General features: G+C 41.9%; 1 protein-coding gene across 3 annotated transcripts in view; it reads right to left on the reverse strand.

The window, feature by feature from the left end:
• Positions 1-20459, reverse strand: part of shank2b (SH3 and multiple ankyrin repeat domains 2b) — a 1185964-nt gene that overhangs the window by 98437 nt on the left and 1067068 nt on the right. For all 3 annotated transcript variants that reach the window (XM_073049802.1, XM_073049805.1, XM_073049804.1), the window contains one exon: positions 16500-16635. In XM_073049802.1, the coding sequence (XP_072905903.1) occupies positions 16500-16635 (136 nt within the window). The remainder of the gene's footprint in view (positions 1-16499; positions 16636-20459) is intronic.

The following is a 20459-nucleotide window of genomic DNA, read 5'->3' on the forward strand; positions in this document are numbered from 1 at the left end:
ATGATGTTCATAAAGGAGAAAAGACACGCCATCTGAACATAAAGTATATTTTACATAAATTAAATCTTACAAATATTTAGATTTGCCACCATCACATGACCCCTCTCCACTTCTCCTCAACCAGGGGTTTCTAACCATTTTTATGAACTTTTTACTATGATTAAAAATGGTGCAAAAGCAGAACCAACAACAACTGATTTCAACAGACTGCAAAAGTGTCAGTAGGCTGCATGGCCTATCTTGTTGTTGTAAGAAAATAAGAGAAAGGCTTTTTAAAATTCAATTGTTTGAAACGAGGAGCAGTATGATGTTGATTCACCTGTCAATTATCAACAGTTATTCCAGTCTGTACACCAATTAATAATGCTGTATTATATTGTTCTAGCAAGCACATTTATGACTGTGATCAGTATTGCCACTTTAATCTGTGCACTTACCCAAAACAACCTCGGCCATCCACACCACATCACCCCTAAAATCCTTAACCTCACGACAAGATAACGAATGCAAAAAGGGCAGACCTTATTTGTAACTTTAGAAAACTGAGAATTTACCTTCAAAACCTAAAGGGACTTTGAATACGTACTTAGAAAGGAAACAAAAATCAAAAAAGTGAATAGCAAGGGCAGAAGAATATCTTAATTAGAAAAAACAGCAGATGTTAGAATTTGGGAGTGAAAGCAAAAATTGCTAAAAACTCTCAGTAGGTCAGATGGTATCTGTGGGAAAAGAAATGGAGTTAATATTTCAGGTTAAAGATCTTTTGACAGAATTGGGAAATGGTGAAGTTAGTTTTAAGATGCAGAGAGAGTGAGCAAGGAAGGATAGGACAAAGGGAATATCTGTGATAGGGTAAGGTCAGAGTTAGATAGAACAGTAGAGCATAGGATAGGCCTTTCGGTCCAGAATGTTGTACCAAACTACTTAAACCCCTAAGTTAACTAAATCTTTTTGCCGAAACAATGTCCTTATCAGAATCGGGTTTATTATCATCAACACGTATCATGAAATTTGTTAACCGAGCAGCAGCAGTTCAATGCAATACAGGATAACATAGAAAAAGAATAATAAATATATAACTAAATCAATTACTGTAAGTAAATATATACGTATATTAAATAGATTAAAATGGTGCAAAAGCAAAAATAATAAATATTTTAAAAAGGTAAAAGTGAGGTAGTGTTCATAGGTTCAATGTCCATTTATGAATAATATGGCAGGGGGGAAGAAGTTGTCCCTGAATTGCTGAGTGTGTGACTTCAGGCTTCTGTACCTCCTTCCTGATGGTAACAATGAAAAGAGGGCATGCTCTGGGTGATGGAGGTCCTTAATAGTTGACGTCGCCCTTCTGAGGCACCGCTCCTTGACGCTAGTACCCAAGACAGAGCCAACTAATCTTACAACTTTTTGTAGCTTCTTTTGGTCCTGTGCAGCAGCATCCCCTACCCCCATTCCAGTGATGCAGCCTTTCAGAATGCTCTCTACAGTACATCTACAGAAGTTTTTGAGTGTTTTGGTTGACAAACCAAATCTCCTCAAACTCCTAGGAAAATACAGCCACTGACTTGCCTTCGTTATTGCTGCATCCTTCCATTTTCTGCAAATTCATGTGCCTAAGAGCTTTTTAATCACCTCTACTTGTATTTGTCTGCATCACCACCCTGCCAGCAGATTCCAGACACCCACCACTCTCAGCGTAAAAAAAAATTGCCCTGCAGATCCCTTCCAGCTTGCCTCCTCTCACTTTTAAGTGGACGCCCTCAATTATTAGGCATTTCAACCCTGAAAAAAAGATACTGTCTGTCTACTCTATCTATGCCTATGATAATCTTATAAGCTTCTTTCAGGCATCCCCTCAAATTTTGCCACAACAGAGAAAAAATACCCACGTTTGACCATCCTCTCGTACAGCATATGCAGGCATCGTATTGCTATGGTGAAATGCTCTTTACTAAATCTGGTTGATTAATCGTGCCAGTCGGAGAGAAAGCAAAGGTACAATAAAAGCTGTGAAATGCAGGTCAGAACCGGTAGAGGAAAAATGAAATCAAAATCTGAATGTGACACATGTCTTGCAGATCAGGGAGTGTCTGGAGAGATAGAAAAACTGAATTTGCACACAGCAAGTGGATTGCTCATTTGGGAGCTAGTATATGCAGATATACCAAATATCTATCTCTGCCTTTTCTAAGTTACCCAGCTCTTCAGAATTCAACTTAAAATCCGCCCCCCAACAGATCTCTATGTTGGTAAAGTGATTTTATATTTGAATATATAAGAATACAGCACAGGACAAGCTCTTTAACCCATGATGTTTTGCTGACCTTTTAACCTACTCCAAGATCAATTTAATCCTTTCATAGAAGAACCATAGAACATTACAGCACAGAAACAGACCTTTTGGCCCGTCTTGGCTGTGCTGAACCATTTTTCTGCCTAGTCCCACTGACCTGCACCTGGACCATATCCCTCCAAACACCTCTCATCCATGTACCTGTCCAAGTTTTTCTTAAATGTTAAAAGTGAGTCCGCATTTACCACTTCATCTGGCAGTTCATTCCACACTCCCACCACTCTCTGTGTGAAGAAGCCCCCACCCCAATGTTCCCTTTAAACTTTTCCCCCTTCACCGTTAACCCATGTCCTCTGGTTTTTTTCCCTCCCACTATATCCTCCAATGTCTTTCACCCATCTGCCTACCTTATGTAACACCCTGGGAAAGGTTTCACTGCTAATGTAGTGGTTGTTCTGTAGCAGCAGTGGTTGGATTATGACTAGAGATAATGGGGGGCTTTGGAATGTGCACCATCCAATGAAGGGAGTGTTTCTTGTGGAGTGCCTGAGAACAAGGTGAACTGGGTCTTTTATTCAGTGGAAGATGGAGAGAGAAAATGTCAGAATGGAGCGGTCGCAGACTGCAGGACGAAGTGGACTCGGAATGGGGCCGGGAGTCGACGATGCCCGGGGGGGTGGAATCGATGGAGGACTAATGGATGGGAAGCCGTGAGCTCCAACATGCACATTAGACTTTTCATTAAAATGGCCTTTTTCTTTTTGTTTTTCTTTACTAACCCTCTAGTCAAACTAAGAATTGCAAAGCTAAATTGTTTAATTGCATATGGTGTACTGTCTGTTATTTCGTGGTACTGATTTGTAACGGGGGAACACATCACGCAGCATCCACACAAACAAGAGGTTTTGCACCTCAGATTTCACACGTTTGGCGGGGCCAGAGACTGTCCTCCCTAGACTAATGCCACTGGCGGAATCTGAGGTTTACACTCATATGTCCGTAATTAGGAGAATGGGCAAAGAAATGGCAGATGGAATTTGGTGTCGGGAAGTGTATGGTCATGCACTTTGGTAGAAGAAATGAAAGGGTTGGCCATTTTCTAAATGGAGAGAAAATACAAAAAACTGAGGTGCAAAGGGACTTGGGAGTTCTTGTGTAGGATTCCCAAAAGGTTAATTTGCAGGCTGAGTCTGTGGTGAGGAAGGTAAAAGCAATGTTAACATTCATTTCAAGAGGACTGGAATATAAAAGCAAGGATGTAATGTTGAGACTTTATAAGGCACTGGTGAGGCCTCACTTGGAGTGTTGTGAGCCGGTTCTGGCCCCTTATCTTAGAAAGGATGTGTTTAACCTGGAGAAGGTTCAAAGGAAGTTCATGAAAATGATTCCAGGATTGAATGGCTTGTCATATGAAGAGCGTTTGATGGCCCTGGGCCTGTATTCACTAGAATTTAGAAGCATGAGGGGTGACCTCATTGAAAACTATTGAACGGTGAAAGGCCTTGTTAGAGAAGATGTGGAGAGGATGTTTCCTATGGTGGGAGAGTCTAAGACCAGAGGACACAGCCTCAGAATAGAAGGGTGCCCTTTTAGAATGGAGATGAGGAGGAATTCCTTTAGTCAGAGAGTGCTGAATCTGTGGAGTTCTTTGGCACAGGCAGCTGTGGAGCCAACTCATATATATATTTAAGGCAGAGGTTGATAGATTCTAGATTGGTCAGGGCATGAAGGGATATGGGGAGAAGGCAGGAGATTGGGGCTGAGAGGAAAATTGTATCAGCCAATATGAAATGGTGGAGCAGACTCAATGGGACAAATGGCCCAATTCTGCTCCTATGTCTTTTGGTTTTCTAATGTATCTTCCTCCAACACCCTCCAAGGCCCTGTTCCGTGCACCCACCACTCTTTGAGTAAACACTCACCTCTGACATCCCCTATACTTTCCACCAATCACTTTAAAATTATTTACCCTTTTATTAGCATTTTGCCCTGGGAAAAAGGCATTGGCTATCCACTCACTGTTTGCCTCTTATGTGGACCTCTATCAAGCCACTTCTCATCCTCCTTTGCTCCAAAGAGAAAAGCCCTGGCTTGCTCAACCTTTCCTCATAGGATATGCTCTCTAATCCAGGCAGCATCTGGAAAATGTCCTCTGCATCCCCTCTAAAGATTCCACATCCTTCCTCTAATGAGGCACCAGAACTGAACAAAATACTCCAAGTATGGTCTAACCCGTGTTTTATAGAGCTGCATCATTATCTTGAAATTAATCTCCCAACTAATGAGACCAACGGACCATACACCTTCTGAACGACCCTATCAACCATCACCATAACTTTAAGGGATCTATAGATGTATGCATTTGTTGAAGTTCAGAAATAAGAACAGAAGAACTAATGTTGGGAAGATTAACATTAAATGATGCTCATTATAAGTTAAAAGGCTGTTTTACCTTCCTCAATCCATAATCTAACCTCACTTGTCTATTAGTAAATCCTTAGCCTAAATTATTTTCTTTGTCGACAGGCTGAATGTCACCATCTCAGTGACACTGCTTCTGTTATTTAGCATTCAAGAATAGGTTAGAATAAATGTGTAAATGCTTCTGAAGAAGCTGACGGTTAATTAACTTCAGTGTAACCTTCATGTGAATTTGAAGTTTACATAAAAAAAAATAGAATGTTATCCCTGAGCAATGTGTTTAGGCAGAATTAGAATTTGGCATTTGCTGGCAGTCATTAAAAAAGAAAAATCAAATTTTTTTTTACAGATACTGGAAATTTGAAATAAAAACAGAAAATGCTGGTAACTCTCAGCAAGCCAGACAGTGTCTGTGGAAAGAGAATTAGACTTACAATTTCAATTTGAAGACCCTTCATCAGACAAGACAGACAAGGAAAGATGGTGAAATAGGAGAAAGAACAGTTAAAACATTATATATATACGTCTCTACCAAAGGTGGAGTAAGGCACTCCTTCCCTCCGCTAACCTGAAGGTCTCCATTGGACAAGGTGCAGCATCTGCTAATCACGCTCATCCCCAATTGGGGTCATATGAAGCCATGGGAGCTTCATGTAAGGCGGATGGTCATATGAGCAGCTGGCACATATCACAAGTCCTAGTTATGTGACCACTGACACCAGGCAGCCAGTCTCTGAAGAGCATTGATAATGGCTATGGTCACCTGTCTTGTCACACTGCCCAGAAGGTGGCAATGACAAACCACTTCTGTAGAAAAGAAAGTTGCTAAGAACAACCATGGTCGCCTATTCATATGACACAGCAGATAATGAGGATAATATTTTTAGATTGAATCACAAAGTAGTAAACTTCAGATTGTTTAATCACTTTATGAAGGTAATTTTGCTTTGTTTTACTTAGTTTAACATTATTTTTCAGAGATTATGCTATGGTGAACATAGATATGTGCTGATAAATTTCACCTATATTTACACAGCATTTTCTAAAAAATTAATTATTAATTAGTCTTTTAACAGAAAAAGATGGTTCTGACTTAGATCTTAAAATTAATTAGGGGCTTGAAGGAGATGACTGACACATGATTTCACATGGTGATGGGCAGTGAGAGGCTGGCATGAGGGAGCAGGTAGAACTTTGGCCCAAGTCGTGCCAACTTGTGGAGTTTGCACAATTTTCTGTTGAATGGGTGAATTTCCATGGATGTTCTGGTTCCCTCCCATGGACTAAGGTGTGCAGGTACAGTAGGTGTGTGAACTGGTCACTGTAAGTTATCTCCATGTATTAGAGTGTGGAGAGGTAATTGGAGGGAGTTGGTAGACATGCCTGAGAGAATAGGTTACATGGAAATAATGAAGGGGGGGTGAACGGGATTACACTTAAGGACAGTATCGAATCAATGGGCTGAACAGCTTCCTACTACACTATAAGAAAATATTAAAAACAATATCAAGCTCCAGAGGAAATGTAGATTGTTGTGAAGAAATTCAGGAGGAAAGGGGGGCTTATATTGGTAGGGTGAATTGCAGTAGATGGAAGGAGAGGGGAGAATACACAGTAGACTATAGAAGAAAATATTACAATAAAGGCTCTTCGGCTCACAATTTTATGCTGCCCTTTTTACCTACTTTGTGAGCAATCTAACCCTACCCTCCTACATAGCCCATAAACCGCCATTTCCCTTTCATTCATAGTCCTATCTAAGAGTTTCTTAAATGTCTCTTAACATTCCCCTGGCAGTGAATTCCCCACACTTACCAGTCTCTGTGTAAAAAACCTACCTCTGACATCTCTGCTAAACTTTCCTCCACTCACCAGAAAAAGGATGTCCTCTGGTATTAGCCATTGCTGCCCAAGGAAAAAGGTCCTCTCTACCTATAATCTTATACACCTCTGTTAAGAGGCCTCTCGTCCTCTTTCACTCCAAAGAGAAAAGCCCAAGTCCGCTCAACCTTTCCTCATCAGACATTCTCTCTCGTCCAAGTAGTTTTCTGGTAAATCTCCTCAGCTCCATTGGGCTCCAAGCCTCCCTATAATGAGGTGACCAGAACTGAACACAATATCCCAAGTGTGGTCTAACCATTTTTATAGAGCTGTAACATTACCCTGTGGCTCTTGACTCAGTTTTTTGACTAATAAAGGTGTTAGCATCAGCCTGAAAGTCAGAATGATCCACTTTTTCTCTGAATTATTTAGTTGCCAGATGAAAGCGAAGTTAAGGTTAGGATCTAAGGTTAAGTCACCGCCCCCCACCCCAGTCGCTGGAGGGAGAATATTCAACGAGGATGCAGTGTTTCCTCATACATTCACAGCACCAGAAGGCTTGGGACTTTGAGCATACTTCCTCCCTGACAGACACAAATTTACCACTAGGGGATATTAAAACAATTATTGTCACTACTGTACGGTATTTGTAACATTTGCCTTGCATTTCCTAATGCAAGTTCTATTTAATTCACTGAATTAAAATAGTAGTGTTGTGGTCAGCAGAACGCTTTACAGTACAAGGTGACCTGGGTTCACTTCCTTCCACTGCCTGTGAAGAGTTTATACGTTCTCCCTGTGATTGCATAGGGAGATGCTGGATGCTGCAGTTTCCTCCCACAGTCCAAAGACATACCAGTTGCTAGGTTAGTTAGTAATTTGTAAATTGTCCTGTGATTAGGCTCAGATTAAATTGGGTGATAGCTGAGCAGTGTGGCTCAAAGGGCCGGAAGGGCCAATTCTGTGCTGGATCTTCATCAATTAAAAAAAAGCTCTGGTCAGACCAAACGTGGGGGGTGCAGAGGAGATTTATCCAGATGCCGATAGAATTGGAGAGCATGTCTCATGAGGACAGTTTGAGCAAGCGAGGGCTTTTCTCTTTGGAGTGAAGGAGGATGAGATGTGACTTGATCAAGGTGTACAAGATGATAAGAGGCATAGATAGAGTGGAGAGCCAGCACCCTTGTCCTAGGATGGAAATGGCAAATTCGACGGACATAATTTTAAGATGTTTGGAGGAAATATGGGGGGATATTTGAGGTAGTTTTTTTTTACAGAGAGAGGGAAATGGGTGCACGGAATGTGCTGCCAGGGAGGTGGTAGAGGTGGATACATTAGGGTTGAAAGAAAAATGGAGAAATATGTAGAAGGGAAGGTTTTGATTGATTTTAAAGTAGGTTAAAGGGTGAGCACAACATCGTGGTCCAAAGAGCCTGTAATTTGCTGTGTGGTTCTATGTTCTACTGCGTGTGCACATACGCATGCCATTCAGATAAGGTTGCCTAGGCGGGTCACACTGAAATTTGTAAATGACTGAGCTTAATTTTATGCTGATAAACTTTTGTCACAGAAACCACTTTTTTTTCCTGTAGAAACTACCATGCTTTTATTTGGAGAGGTTGCTGTAGTTTGTTTCCTCTGTTCTTTAAATACAATAAATTGTGTTTGCTCTGTAACAGGCTGCTGAGTCATACACCTTGTGCCATTCCCAGCTCTCTGGCTGACGTTCACTTAGTGGTCATTTTATTAGGTACAGCTGATGAAATGTACGCGAGGCTTTGGGCCTACTCCGGGGTTCAGATCTGAGGTCTCAATATTGGTTGGAAATGCTGTTTTTCAATTTAATTGTTTGCTTTATTTATTTTTCCTTTTTCTTGTGCATCGAGTGTTGGTCCTTTATATTCATTTTTTTCTAATTGGGTTCTTACGGGTTTCTTGTTCTGTGGCTACCTGTGAGAAAGCAATTCTCAAGGTTGTATAATTTATACATTCTGTGATAATAAATTTACTTAAATCTTGCACACCTGCTCATTAATGCAAATATTTGATTAACCAATCCCGTGGCAGCAACTGAATGCATAATAGCACGCAGACATGATCAGACTGGGGAAGTCTTCCTCTGCCAGAGGAGAAAAGAAAAGAATAAAAAGAAAAATGTGCAACCAACTGAGACAATATCACAAATGAATGACAGACGGACACCAAAATTAAGGGACCTTAAGTTCTACAATCATTGGCCATTTTATTAGGTACACCAGCTTGTTAATGCAAATATGTAATCAGTCAATCAAGTGGGAGCAACTCAATGAAAAAAGGCATGCCGACATGGTCAAGAGAAACATAGAAACATAGAAAACCTACAGCACACTACAGGCCGTTCGGCCCACAAAGCCATGCCAAACATGTCCCTACCTTAGAGATTAGTAGGCTTACCCATAGCCCTTTATTTTTCTAGGCTCCATGTACCTATCCAAAAGTCTCTTAAAAGACATTATTGTATCTGCCTCCACCACCTTTGCTGGCAGCCCATTCCACGCACTCACCACTCTCTGATTAAAAAACTTACCCCTGACATCTCCTCTGTACCTACTCCCCAGCACCTTAAACCTGTGTCCTCTTGTGGCAACCATTTCAGCCCTGGGAAAAAGCTTCTGACTATCCACACGATCAATGCCTCTCATTATCTTATACACCTCTATCAGGTGACCTCTTATCCTCTGTCACTCCAAGGAGAAAAGGCCAAGTTCACTCAACATGCTTTCAGAAGGCATGCTCCCCAATCCAGGCAACATCCTTGTAAATCTCCTCCGCACCTTTTCTACGGCTTCCACATCCCTTCTGTAGTGAGGCGACCAGAATTGAGCACAGTACTCCAAGTGGGGTCTGACCAGGGTCCTGTATAGCTGCAACATTACCTCTTGGCTCCTAAATTCAATTCCACGATTGATGAAGGCCAATACACCATATGCCTTCTTAACCGCAGAGTCAACTTGCACAGCTGCTTTGAGAATCTATGGACTTGGACTCCAAGATCCCTCTGATTCTCCATTAATACAATAATCTGCCATCATATTTGACCTACCAAAATGAACCACTTCACACTTATCTGGGTTGAACTCCATCTGTCACTTCTCAGCCCAGTTTTGCATCCTATCAATGTCCCGCTGTAACATCTGACAGCCCTCCACACTATCCACTACACCTCCAACCTTCAGTTGGAGAGGTTTGGCTGTTGTTCAGAAAATGCCTTGTTAATGAGAGAGGTCAGAGGAGAATGGCCAGACTGGTTCAAGCTGACAGGAAGGTAACAGTAAATCAAATAACCACATGTTACAACAGTGGCGTGGAGAAGAGCATCTCTGAACACACAACACATTGAACCTTGAAGTGGATGGGGTACAGCAGCAGAAGACCATGAGGACTGCTGAGAGGATCATCAAAGTCTCTCTTCCCCCCATCAGAAATATTTATCAGGCACGTAGGGCCTGCCCACGTAGGGCTCTAACAATAACTTCCATTTGTCCAACAATATCAGGCAGGAGGTACCGTAGCATTTGGACAGGGACTGTTAGGACGAGAAATAGCTTCTTCCCCCCAGGCCGTAAAAGTACTGAATCCTCTAACACGACTTGGATCTTTTGACGTATGAAGTGCCAGTAGCGTTATCTTGTTTACTTTTTAACTTGTGTCGTAAATGCACCTTATTATTTGTTAATTTGTTTGTGGTAATATTACTTTCTGCGATGTGTGTGAGTTATATGTACCGTGTTGTTCACTTTGGTCCTCCAGGAATGTGCTCCGATTGGCAGTGTATGGTTGAATAATAATAAGCTTGTACTTACACTCAGTGGCTACATTATTATGAACAGGAGGTATCTAATAAAGTGCCCACTGAGTGTAGTGTTTGGCAATAAGAACTTGCCCTAAAATGTTAGGTGTCTTAATCAAGACGTATAATGCCTTTTAACTGCATCGTCCTAATGCTACAGACAAACGTCTATATAGTATAAACATTGAATATAAACTTATTTCCATAGATGCTGCCTGACCTACTGAGTTCCTTCAGCATTTTAGACCAGAAGATCGTGAGATATAGGAGCAGAATTGGGCCATTTAGCCCATCGAGTCTTCTCACTGTTTCATAGTGGCTGATCCAATTTTCCTCTCAGCCCCAGTCTCCTGCCTTCTCCCTGCATCCCTTCCTGCCCTGACCAATCAAGAATCTATCAACCTCTGCCTTAAATATACTTAAAGACTTGGCCTCTACAGCTGCCTGTGGTAACAAATTCTACAGATTCACCACTCTCTGGTTAAAGGTACTCCTCATCTCCGTTCTAAAATGACACCCCTCTATTCTGAGGCTGTGTCCTTTTGTGTGTGTTGCTATGGTACTGTGCAATAAGTCTTAACCTGTAGATATAGCAGGGTGCCTAAGACTTCTGCACAGCACTGTGTTTGTCATCATGTATCAGAGAGTGAGTTTGTAAATCTGGTGGCAAACAAAGCCTATTAGGAAAGGTGAGGGTGAAGCGCCATGGGAGGGGCGTGAGACAGATGGTAGAGGAGAGCTGGGGGGGCAGGGTTACGCAGGTGCAGATACACCCAGCCCCGAGACACCAGGCAAAGTCATTTAATTTCAAACAATTGGTTTATTGATTATTACAGAATGTCTCCCTGGAGCTACCCACTCCCTCCCCTTCTCCTTCCCCTTCTCCTAACCATGATTCCCTTGTCTCTGCCCCCTTTCCACTCTCAGTCCATAATAGAGACCCAGCTGAGAATCAGCTTTATCATCACTCACATATGTCATCCGCCAAGAGGACCACAACCTCGTCGGAGGGGCTGGAGGCTTGCATGCTTCAATGACCCAGAGAGGTATGTTGGCTGGAGTCTGGGCCTTGTGCTTTGGCTCATGGTAGGGTCACCAATGCCAAACAGGTCAAAGGGTAGAGGCCAGACTAAGAGTGGTCACCAGTCCTCCAGTTTTCAGGGTTCTGCTCAGGGCTTACAACCCTGACCGGTAAAACAAAATTGTTATGGAATGTAGAATCCTTCTACATCTGTGTGCAATTGTATGGACAGACAAAAATGGAGGACCTTCACTGCTGCCCTAAACATCAGGGGCTGTAAGTAAGTGCATATGTTATGAAATGTGCTATCTTTGTGTCAGCAATGCAGTGCAATACATAAAATTACTACAGTACTGTGCACCCTAGCTCACTCATGCTCTTTTGCACTGTAGTGTAGTAAAAAACCTGCTCTTATAACCATTAATGGTTTAGATCCTAAATTTAGAGACTGGAATATGCTCAAACCACAAAACTAATGTGAATAAAACACTAAAGGAAGTTTAGACATTAGCATTTTAAAAAAAAATCAAAGTCCACCGGAAAGACAAAAATAAGGATGGTTAAATAACAATAATCTGTACCGGCTTAAGTTTAAACTGGGCTGCTTACAGATGAAATGGTTCAATTAACTTGTCATATTAATCTTATCTTTGGAAGATGATCAAATTCCATCGCACACTCTGAGAGGGGAACAGCCTGGAGTTGCTCCTGCGACATTTCATTGCCTTTTTAATGCATCGGCATTTTGACACACTCCCTATAAATCTTCTTGAAAAATTTCTCCACCAAGAAATGCATGCTGTTTTTGCAATCTCTCTGTGATGTTGCTTAGCAGCTGTGTGCTGTTAGATTTATTTTGGAAAACCTGCCCACGCGGACCTGTGAACTGTACAATGATAATTTCCTTTTATAGAGAAAAGGGATGCAAATATTTTAAGAGATTCTAAATCAGTGTTCAAGTGGCAGTGTGTAAGAATCACACGGAAAGAGCATGGCATCAGAGCAATGGCAGAGTTATTTACCAGTTATACACTTGCATTTGCACGTGTAAAGTGAATTTTATGACTCTTAAACAGAAGAGATTGTTCAGATGCCAGAAATCCAGAGCAATGCACACTAAATGCTGGTGGAACTCAGCTGGTCAGGCAGCATCTATGGAGAGGACTAAACTATCAGAATTTAGAGTTGAGACCATAAGATATAGGAGCAGAATTAGACCATCTGGCCCATCGAGTCTGCTCAATCATGGCTGATCCATTTTTCCCCTAAGCCCCAATTTCCTGCCTTCTCGCTGTATCCCTTCATGCCCTGACCAATCAAGAATCTATTAACCTCTGCCTTAAATATACATAAAGACTTGGCCTCCACAGTTGCCTGTGGCAAAGAATTCCACATTCACCACTCACTGGCTGAAGAAATTCTTCATCTCCATTCTAAAAGGACACCCTCTATTCTGAGGCTGTGTCCTCTGGTCCTATACTCAATCACCAGAGGAAACATCCTCTCCACACCCACTCTATCAAGGCCTTTTACCATTTGATGTTTCAATGAGGTCACCCCTCATTCTTCTGAATTCTAGTGAATACAGGCCCAGAGCCATCAAACGCTCTTCATATAAGCCATTCGATCCTGGAATTATTTTCTGAACCTTCTTTAAACCCCTCCATTGCCAGTACATACTTTCTAAGATAAGGGACCCAAACCATTTGTCAGGACTGGAAAGGAAGGGGGAAGAAGCCAGAATAGGAAGGTGGTGGGAAGTGAAGGAGCTGAAGCTGGTGGGTGATAGGTGATGGGTAAGGTGAGTGGGGGGTGTGCAGGGGCAGGGTACAAAGTGAGAAATTGGGAGTTGATAGGTGGAAATGGTAAAGAGATGAAGAAGGAATCTGATCAGAGACGACAGTGAACCATGGGAGAAAGGGAAGGAGGGGCACCTGAGGGAAGTGATGTAAGAAGGGAGCCAGAATGGGGAGTGGAAAAGGAGGGAGAGAGAAATTACAGGAGGTCAGAGAAATTGATGTGCATGTTAAGACTGTTGTTTTCCCCTGGTATTTAATGACTTCATCTTCTTTCCATTTGCGATCTTCGTAACCCTTCTTAGAACTACATCACTATAATCCTCAAGGCATGGCCCTTTGGGTATTCGGAGGTCCACTGAGGTTATCACAGTGGCACAACGAGTGGAGCTCCGCCAGACTGGGAGTTATCGCTACCCTGGATGACGTCTGGGTGGAGTTTGCATGTTCTAACTGTGTTCCTGTGGGCTTCCAGCATATGGTTGTTTTAAAGAGATTAACTGGCTACTGGAACTTGTCCTCAGTGTATATATGGAAAATCTGGCTGGCTCCTTGCCATAGCCAGTGTTAGGGTCGTGGGGAAAGCTTCCCTTACCAATTAAATGCTCTCAAATGGTAGGTATCGCAGATATCCACTGACAACCATAGACCAGCTCCTGGCTTTCATGTATGCTTTAGCTACTAGGCCCAGTCCAACTGTTTTGAACTGACAGGAGAAGGGACAAAGGTGGTTTACTGGTGCCTTAAAACCAATCAGATGGGCAGATGGGGCTCATCAGCCATGGTTGCCAGCTCATCTAGGAGAAAGAAAAATATGATCTCAAAACTCTGCTACCTTGTGGCTATATCCTCGAATGGGGAAGGCTTTGGGAGTAAATTCTGAAGAAAAATCTGGAGCTGGAGTTGCTAAGGTCGTCCTACATTGAGTTCAATGCTGGCTGGCAGCTCCTACTATGCCACTGATACCAAACTGTATCAGTCTCTGCCGTTACTTTGGCTTCATCGGAAGCGTGGAAAGGGGGAGCCTACTACATGAGCAAAAGCTTACTCCCCATATTGTACTATCTTGGCTTGCATTTCTAGATAGCTGGGTTGCACCATCCGTTGTCAACTCTGACCATTGGAGGCCTCTGAATATGGGATTAGTGTAGATAGACGTTTGATGGTTTGTGTGGAGTTGGTGGGTTTTGATTCTGCTCTGTGTGACTCTGCGATTACAGGCATCCATGCCTTCAACTATCCAGCTCCTTCTGTTCTGGGCCACTCTCCCTAAACCTTTCTGAGTCTCTCTTCCTCTCAGGCATTTTTTATAACCCGCCTGTTTTACTGCACATTTGGTGAGCTATTCTAACAGGTTGTCTGTGGCACTTGCCAAAATTTGACAAGCAGGGGGCTGAGCTCACTGGGTGTATGCATCCTCACAAGGAGACAAGCAGTGTACAAGAGTGCTAGATCGCAGAGGACATAGTACTGATGTCCAGACCCATGGTTCAATCCACGGCTGGGGTCTTTGATTTCTGCCAGATATTGTTATGAATAACATTTATGTGCCTTTAACACTGACCATAAGATATAAGAGCAGAATTAGGCCATTCAGCCATACTGTCAGAGCAGAGTAAGGCTATTTATGGAATGAGTTAAAAAAACTAAACAAAATATGGAAAAACACTAGATGCATTGACTGCTGACTTCTATTTGTACCAAATGACAAAATCATCAAAATCAACATATTCAGAAAACTTAATAATTTTTCAGAACGATGTCACACAAACATATTTACTTATTCCTTTCAGTTTAAAACAAATACTTCAGAAATCATTTTATCTACTGAATGAAAAATTGTGATAACAGTTTTCACCTAATTTGAATGAAGATATAAATTTTATTAATTCATCAGTCGGCAAAGGGTGAACTGACAGAGGGCTTTAAAAGTTAGGGCCAGATCTGATGGTATGGAATTGGCAATAATTTCTTCCTTGAGAATGGGGTTTGGAAGATTTAGGATCAAGTTCTTTACCAACGTGGAACATGCCAGCACATTACAGCAGTTAAGGCAAAAAGACATTTAGGCATTAATATTCCACCCATCCGAGATATTTATCAGGAGCACTGTGTAGGCAGGGCCTTTAGCGTTGTCAATAATCCCTCCTATTGGCCAACATTCTCTTACCATCAGGCAGGAGGTACCATAGCATTAGGACGAAGACTGTTAGGCTTGGAAACAGCTTCTTCCCCCAGGCTGCAAGATTACTGAACTCCCTGTCACCACCAGGTGTCAACATAAATGAAGCACCGGTAGTATTATACTGTTTACTTTTTAACTTGGGTCATGAACGCACCTTATGCCAAATATCAATCTTCTAGAATACATTTTATTATTTGTTAATTTATTTATGGTAATACAGGGTGAGCTTCCCTTATCCGAAATGCTTGCAGCCAGAAGTGTTTTGGATTTTAGATATTTTTGGATTTTGGAATATTTGCATCTACACAGTAAGATAACTTGGAGATAGCCAAGTCTAAATACAAAATCCATTTATATTACATATTAAAATCTTATTTTAAATAATTTTGTGCATGAAACAATGTGTACATTGAACCATCAGAATGGTAAGCTGTCACTACCTCAGGTGGATAGTCAGTGTCTGTTTGGCATCAGCATAATTCACGACTCTGAATTGATGTGTTATTGGCTAGCAGTCTTTGTGTTACACTTGCCCAGCACACAGATGTACCTAACAGTAAAAATTATGAGATGCCATTAACATAATGAAAATATAATCTGTGCAGGGTAACAAAAGCAGTACAACAGCATCAGGACACTCCCTGAATTCAACAACCTGACTTTCTATGTTATGGACAAACATAAATCAGAGGTCACTTTTCAGAACTGTCTGTGGTGTGCAGAGACCTGCATATTGCCTGGGAACCTTCCCAGTGCCTTGTGCGGTTTTCCTTTTGTGCTGTCATGCCAGCGCTCAAAAAATGTTGGATTTTGGAAGTTTCCGGAATTTGGATACTTGGATAAGGGGTGCTCAGCCTGTATTACTTTACGTGCTGTGTTTTACTTATATGCACTGTGTGGTGCACCTTGCTACGGACGAACATTGTTCCATTTGGTGGCATACAGGCATATAATAGATTGACAATACATTTGAACTTGAACTTAAAATGAGGGAAAAAGGAATCCATTGATATGGTCAGACAGTGTAAGAAGAGAATGAAGGACAGATGATGCATAAACAGAAGTCAACTAGATCAATAAGGATACACTGCTCAACAAGTACTGTATGATCCAGTGTACTACTAAATCGGTACCTTTCTTTCGAGCTGTATCTTCTGGATCCATATTTCTGCTTACGGTGACGACTTTCAACACCAAGTGATTTCCTCCCTGACGAATCATGTTCACCACTTGCCTGTGGCCGACCTTCACGACGTTTTCATTATTGACCTGCACGAGATCAAAAACGTAAATAAAACAACAGTGGTTTACAGCACAGATCTACAGCATTCCTCCTCTTGCACATGGCAACATGTTTGTGAAGTAAATGTTAATGTCACACTATTCTATCCGGAAAGGAAATTTGGGCATTTTACTGTTCATTTTATTCCTCTACAGCGAGTCCCATGAGCAGTGATGAGCTTAGCAGTACGGATAACTCAAGAAATATACTGATCAAAGTTCAAGTAAATTTATTATCCAAGTATATATATACTACCTTGAGATTCACTTGCTTGCAGGCATTCACCATAGAACAAATAAACACAACAGAATCAATGAAAAAACGAAAAACTGATAAAGTAAGGAGGCAGTTTTGTAAGTGGTCTTTCTGGGTGTGGAGCTGGGGATTGTGTAGGCACTCTGCTAACAGTTCACTTGATATGTCTTAAACACAAGAGATTCTACAGCTACTAGAAATCTTGAGGAACACACACAAGGTGCTGGAGGAATTCAGCAGGTTAGGCAGCATGTAGGGAAAGGAATAAAATGTTGATGTTTATCAGGACTGGAGAGGAAGGCGGAAGGGGGAACCTCATAGCGTCTTACTTCATCCCCCCCTCACCTGGCTTCACAATCACCTGCCAGAATGTACTCCTTTCTCTCCACCCCTCCAATCTTCCTATTTTGGTCGTTCTCCCTTCATCTCAAGTTGTGATGAAGGGTCTCAGCCCGAAACATTGACGATACTGCCTGACCTCCTGAATTCCTCTGGCACCTTGTGTGTGTGTTCACCTCATACTGTATACCTGCCTCATTGTTTGGATGACTGATAACAGAAATTTCTGAAATCCTTCTTCTGTATGATTTATCTTTAATGATAATCCTACACATATTTCTACTAAATAGATAGTATACAACAGGGGTTCCCAAACATTTTTAATGCCATGGACCAATACCATTAAGCTAGGGGTCCATGGACTACAGGTTGGGTACATCTGGTGTAGATCCTGAACCATTTGTGGCAACAAAACACAAGACAGTGCTAAGACAACACCTTTCAAACCTCCATCTACTTAGAGTAACAGGTATGAAAGAGATAGATCTCGACATTGAGATAGACCTTGGACAATGTCTTACAAACCTCTCTCAGCATGAAGGAAGACCTACCACCTTCCGCAGGTTCCCCACCCAGCTGCAAAACATTCCGGCCTGCAAGTATATCGCTGCACCTTCATTGTTGCTGGGCCTAAATCTGAGGGCTCCTTAACCAACAGTGGGAGCACCTTCACCTGAAAGACTGCTGTGATTGATTAAATTGGCTCTCCTACACAGTGGCATTGGGAGTCAGACAATATGCCAGCTCGTTAACAACGTCAATGAACAAATAATAAAAGTTGCAGACACTGCAGATTCCAGCTATGATATGGAATACACTTCAGGCAACCAGACGAAGTTCTGACCGGGTCATCAGCAGGTGATTTTGACTGCAATAACCAAGCTAATCGTGCTATAGTGACTACTGGAAACAGGCCAGTTCAATATTGAAATCAGGAATGAGCAAGTGGGAGGCAGTAACCATTAAATACAAGTCACTTTGCAAGGTAATTTAAACAAAATGACCAGTGACGACTTTGAGCTTTCATGTGATGAAGAGACAGGGTCCTTTTATTTTAGATAATGATCTGCTATTTTGAACAAGTGAAGCTGGTCGACTTGACAATCTGAGAGAAGAAAGCTAAGGCAGCAGGTAAAATTAAGGGTCTGGATGGGAGGATAAATGAAGCCCAGTGTTTAGAATGAATGACAATAGACCATGATTTCATCAAGTGGACTGGGTGGGCGTTAGGTGACGAGGTGACAATAAATGGCTCGCTACAGGATTAAACCTTGACAGAAACACAATCTCAAAGCTGTTCCAATGATCACTGGGATAAGTAATGAAGTAAGGATGCCTAATCTTCAGTAGTGGCACTAGAACAGTTAGCTGCAGCAACACAGGCAAAAAATAGATGGAAGCATAAATTACAGGTGCTCTACAGAGGAAAGGTAGTACTTCATTGCTAAGAGCTTTTAAATGGAAAAATTAGCAGAGCAGGTGTAGAAGTGATGAAACTCCATCCAGGAATTAAACTGTAACATCATTCTGAACCAGAGAACTCAATCCCAGAAGTGAAAAAAGGCAAGGATAGAGGAATTCATTTGCTGGTATTTGTTTATTACTGACATACAGGGATACAGTGAAAAACATCAGTTCTGCATGCCATTTCAAAACAAAAGTGCTTTATGCTGGTATAAGAGAAAAGCAATAACAGAATGCAGAGTATGGTGTTACAGTCAGATAGGAAGTGCAATGCAGATAGACGATAATGTGCAATGGCCACAATGAAGTATTGTAAATCGCGAAGTGAAGAGTTCATCCTTAAAGAACAAGACCTCCATTCCGTAGTCTGATAACAGTGGGATAGAAGCTGTCCTTGAGCCTGGTGGTCCGTGTTTTCAAGGCTCTGATTTAATCCTAGCCTTTGCACGGGACAATTTACAGCGACTCATTAACCTACCAACTGGTATGTCTTTCGACTGTGGAAGGAAACCAGATCATGCGTAAGAAACCCACACAGTCACGGGGAGAACGTACAGATTCCTTACAGGTAGCGGTGGGAATTGAACCCTGGTTGCCTGTACTGTAAAGCGTTGTGCTAACCACTACGCTACAGTGCTGCCCACACTGTCCGAGGTGGGAATGGTCTATGATTATGCTGGCTGGTTTTCCAAGTCAGTAAAAAGTGTAGGCAGAGTCCATGGAGGGGAGGCTGACTTTTGTGATGGATTGAGCTGTACCCAGAACTCTGCAATTTCTTGCAGCCTTGGGCAGAGCAATTGCCCAACTTCAGGCTTTATTTCCCCTCTGATATATTCACAACTGACAAGGGTAGCATTAAGAAATAGTTAATACTCATTCATTCCTCTGCTAATCTGTCATGTGAACTGGACATGAAAGTCTGCACTGGCAAGTAAATAAAGCGATGTGAGACTTCAGAAGACTTCAGATGCTGGAATCTTGAGCAACAAACAATCTGCTGGAGGAGTTCAGCGAGTCGAGCAGGGCTTCAAAACCACTTGGTTTTGACCTGACATGTTGACAATTCTTCCACTATTCTCATCCTGCAGAAGTTCACCAAAGGAGTCAAAGGCATCTTTAACTCCATTCCTGCCATAGTACTGTAAGACATAGGATCAGAAGTAGACCTTTCAGTTTATTTAGTCTGCTCCAACATTCAATCATAACTGATTTATTTTCCCTCTCAATTCTATTCTCCTGCCTTTTCCCTGAATCCTTTGACGTTCTTGAGATTCCACCTCATCTTCATTCCAAAGGGATGTCCTTTTACGCCCATTATTTGAAACATCCTCTTCACGTTCACTCTCTCCAGGCATATTAATATTCAATAGGTTTCAGTGAGATCCTCCCTCCCCATTCTTTTAAACCCCAGCAATTACAGGCCCAGAGCAATCAAATGCTTCTCACCCATTAACCCTTTCATCCCCGGCATCATTGTCATCTGACCCCACTCCAACATGTCACTTCTTGGACCTGGGCCCCAAAGATGCCCACAATACTCTGAATGTTGTCTAAACAACATCATAGAAAGTCTTAGCATTACATTCTTGCTTTTATATTGTACTCCTCTCAAAATTAATGCTAACATTGTAATCACCTTCCTCATTACTGACTCAATCAGCAAGAATCCTTCATGAGGACTGCCAGGTCCCTTTGCACCTGATTTCTGAAATTGCTCCTTGTTTAGACAGCAGTCTACACCTTTATTCCATTA

The sequence above is a fragment of the Hemitrygon akajei genome, chromosome 6 (genome assembly GCF_048418815.1).
Source record: "Hemitrygon akajei chromosome 6, sHemAka1.3, whole genome shotgun sequence".
Lineage (NCBI taxonomy): Eukaryota > Metazoa > Chordata > Chondrichthyes > Myliobatiformes > Dasyatidae > Hemitrygon > Hemitrygon akajei.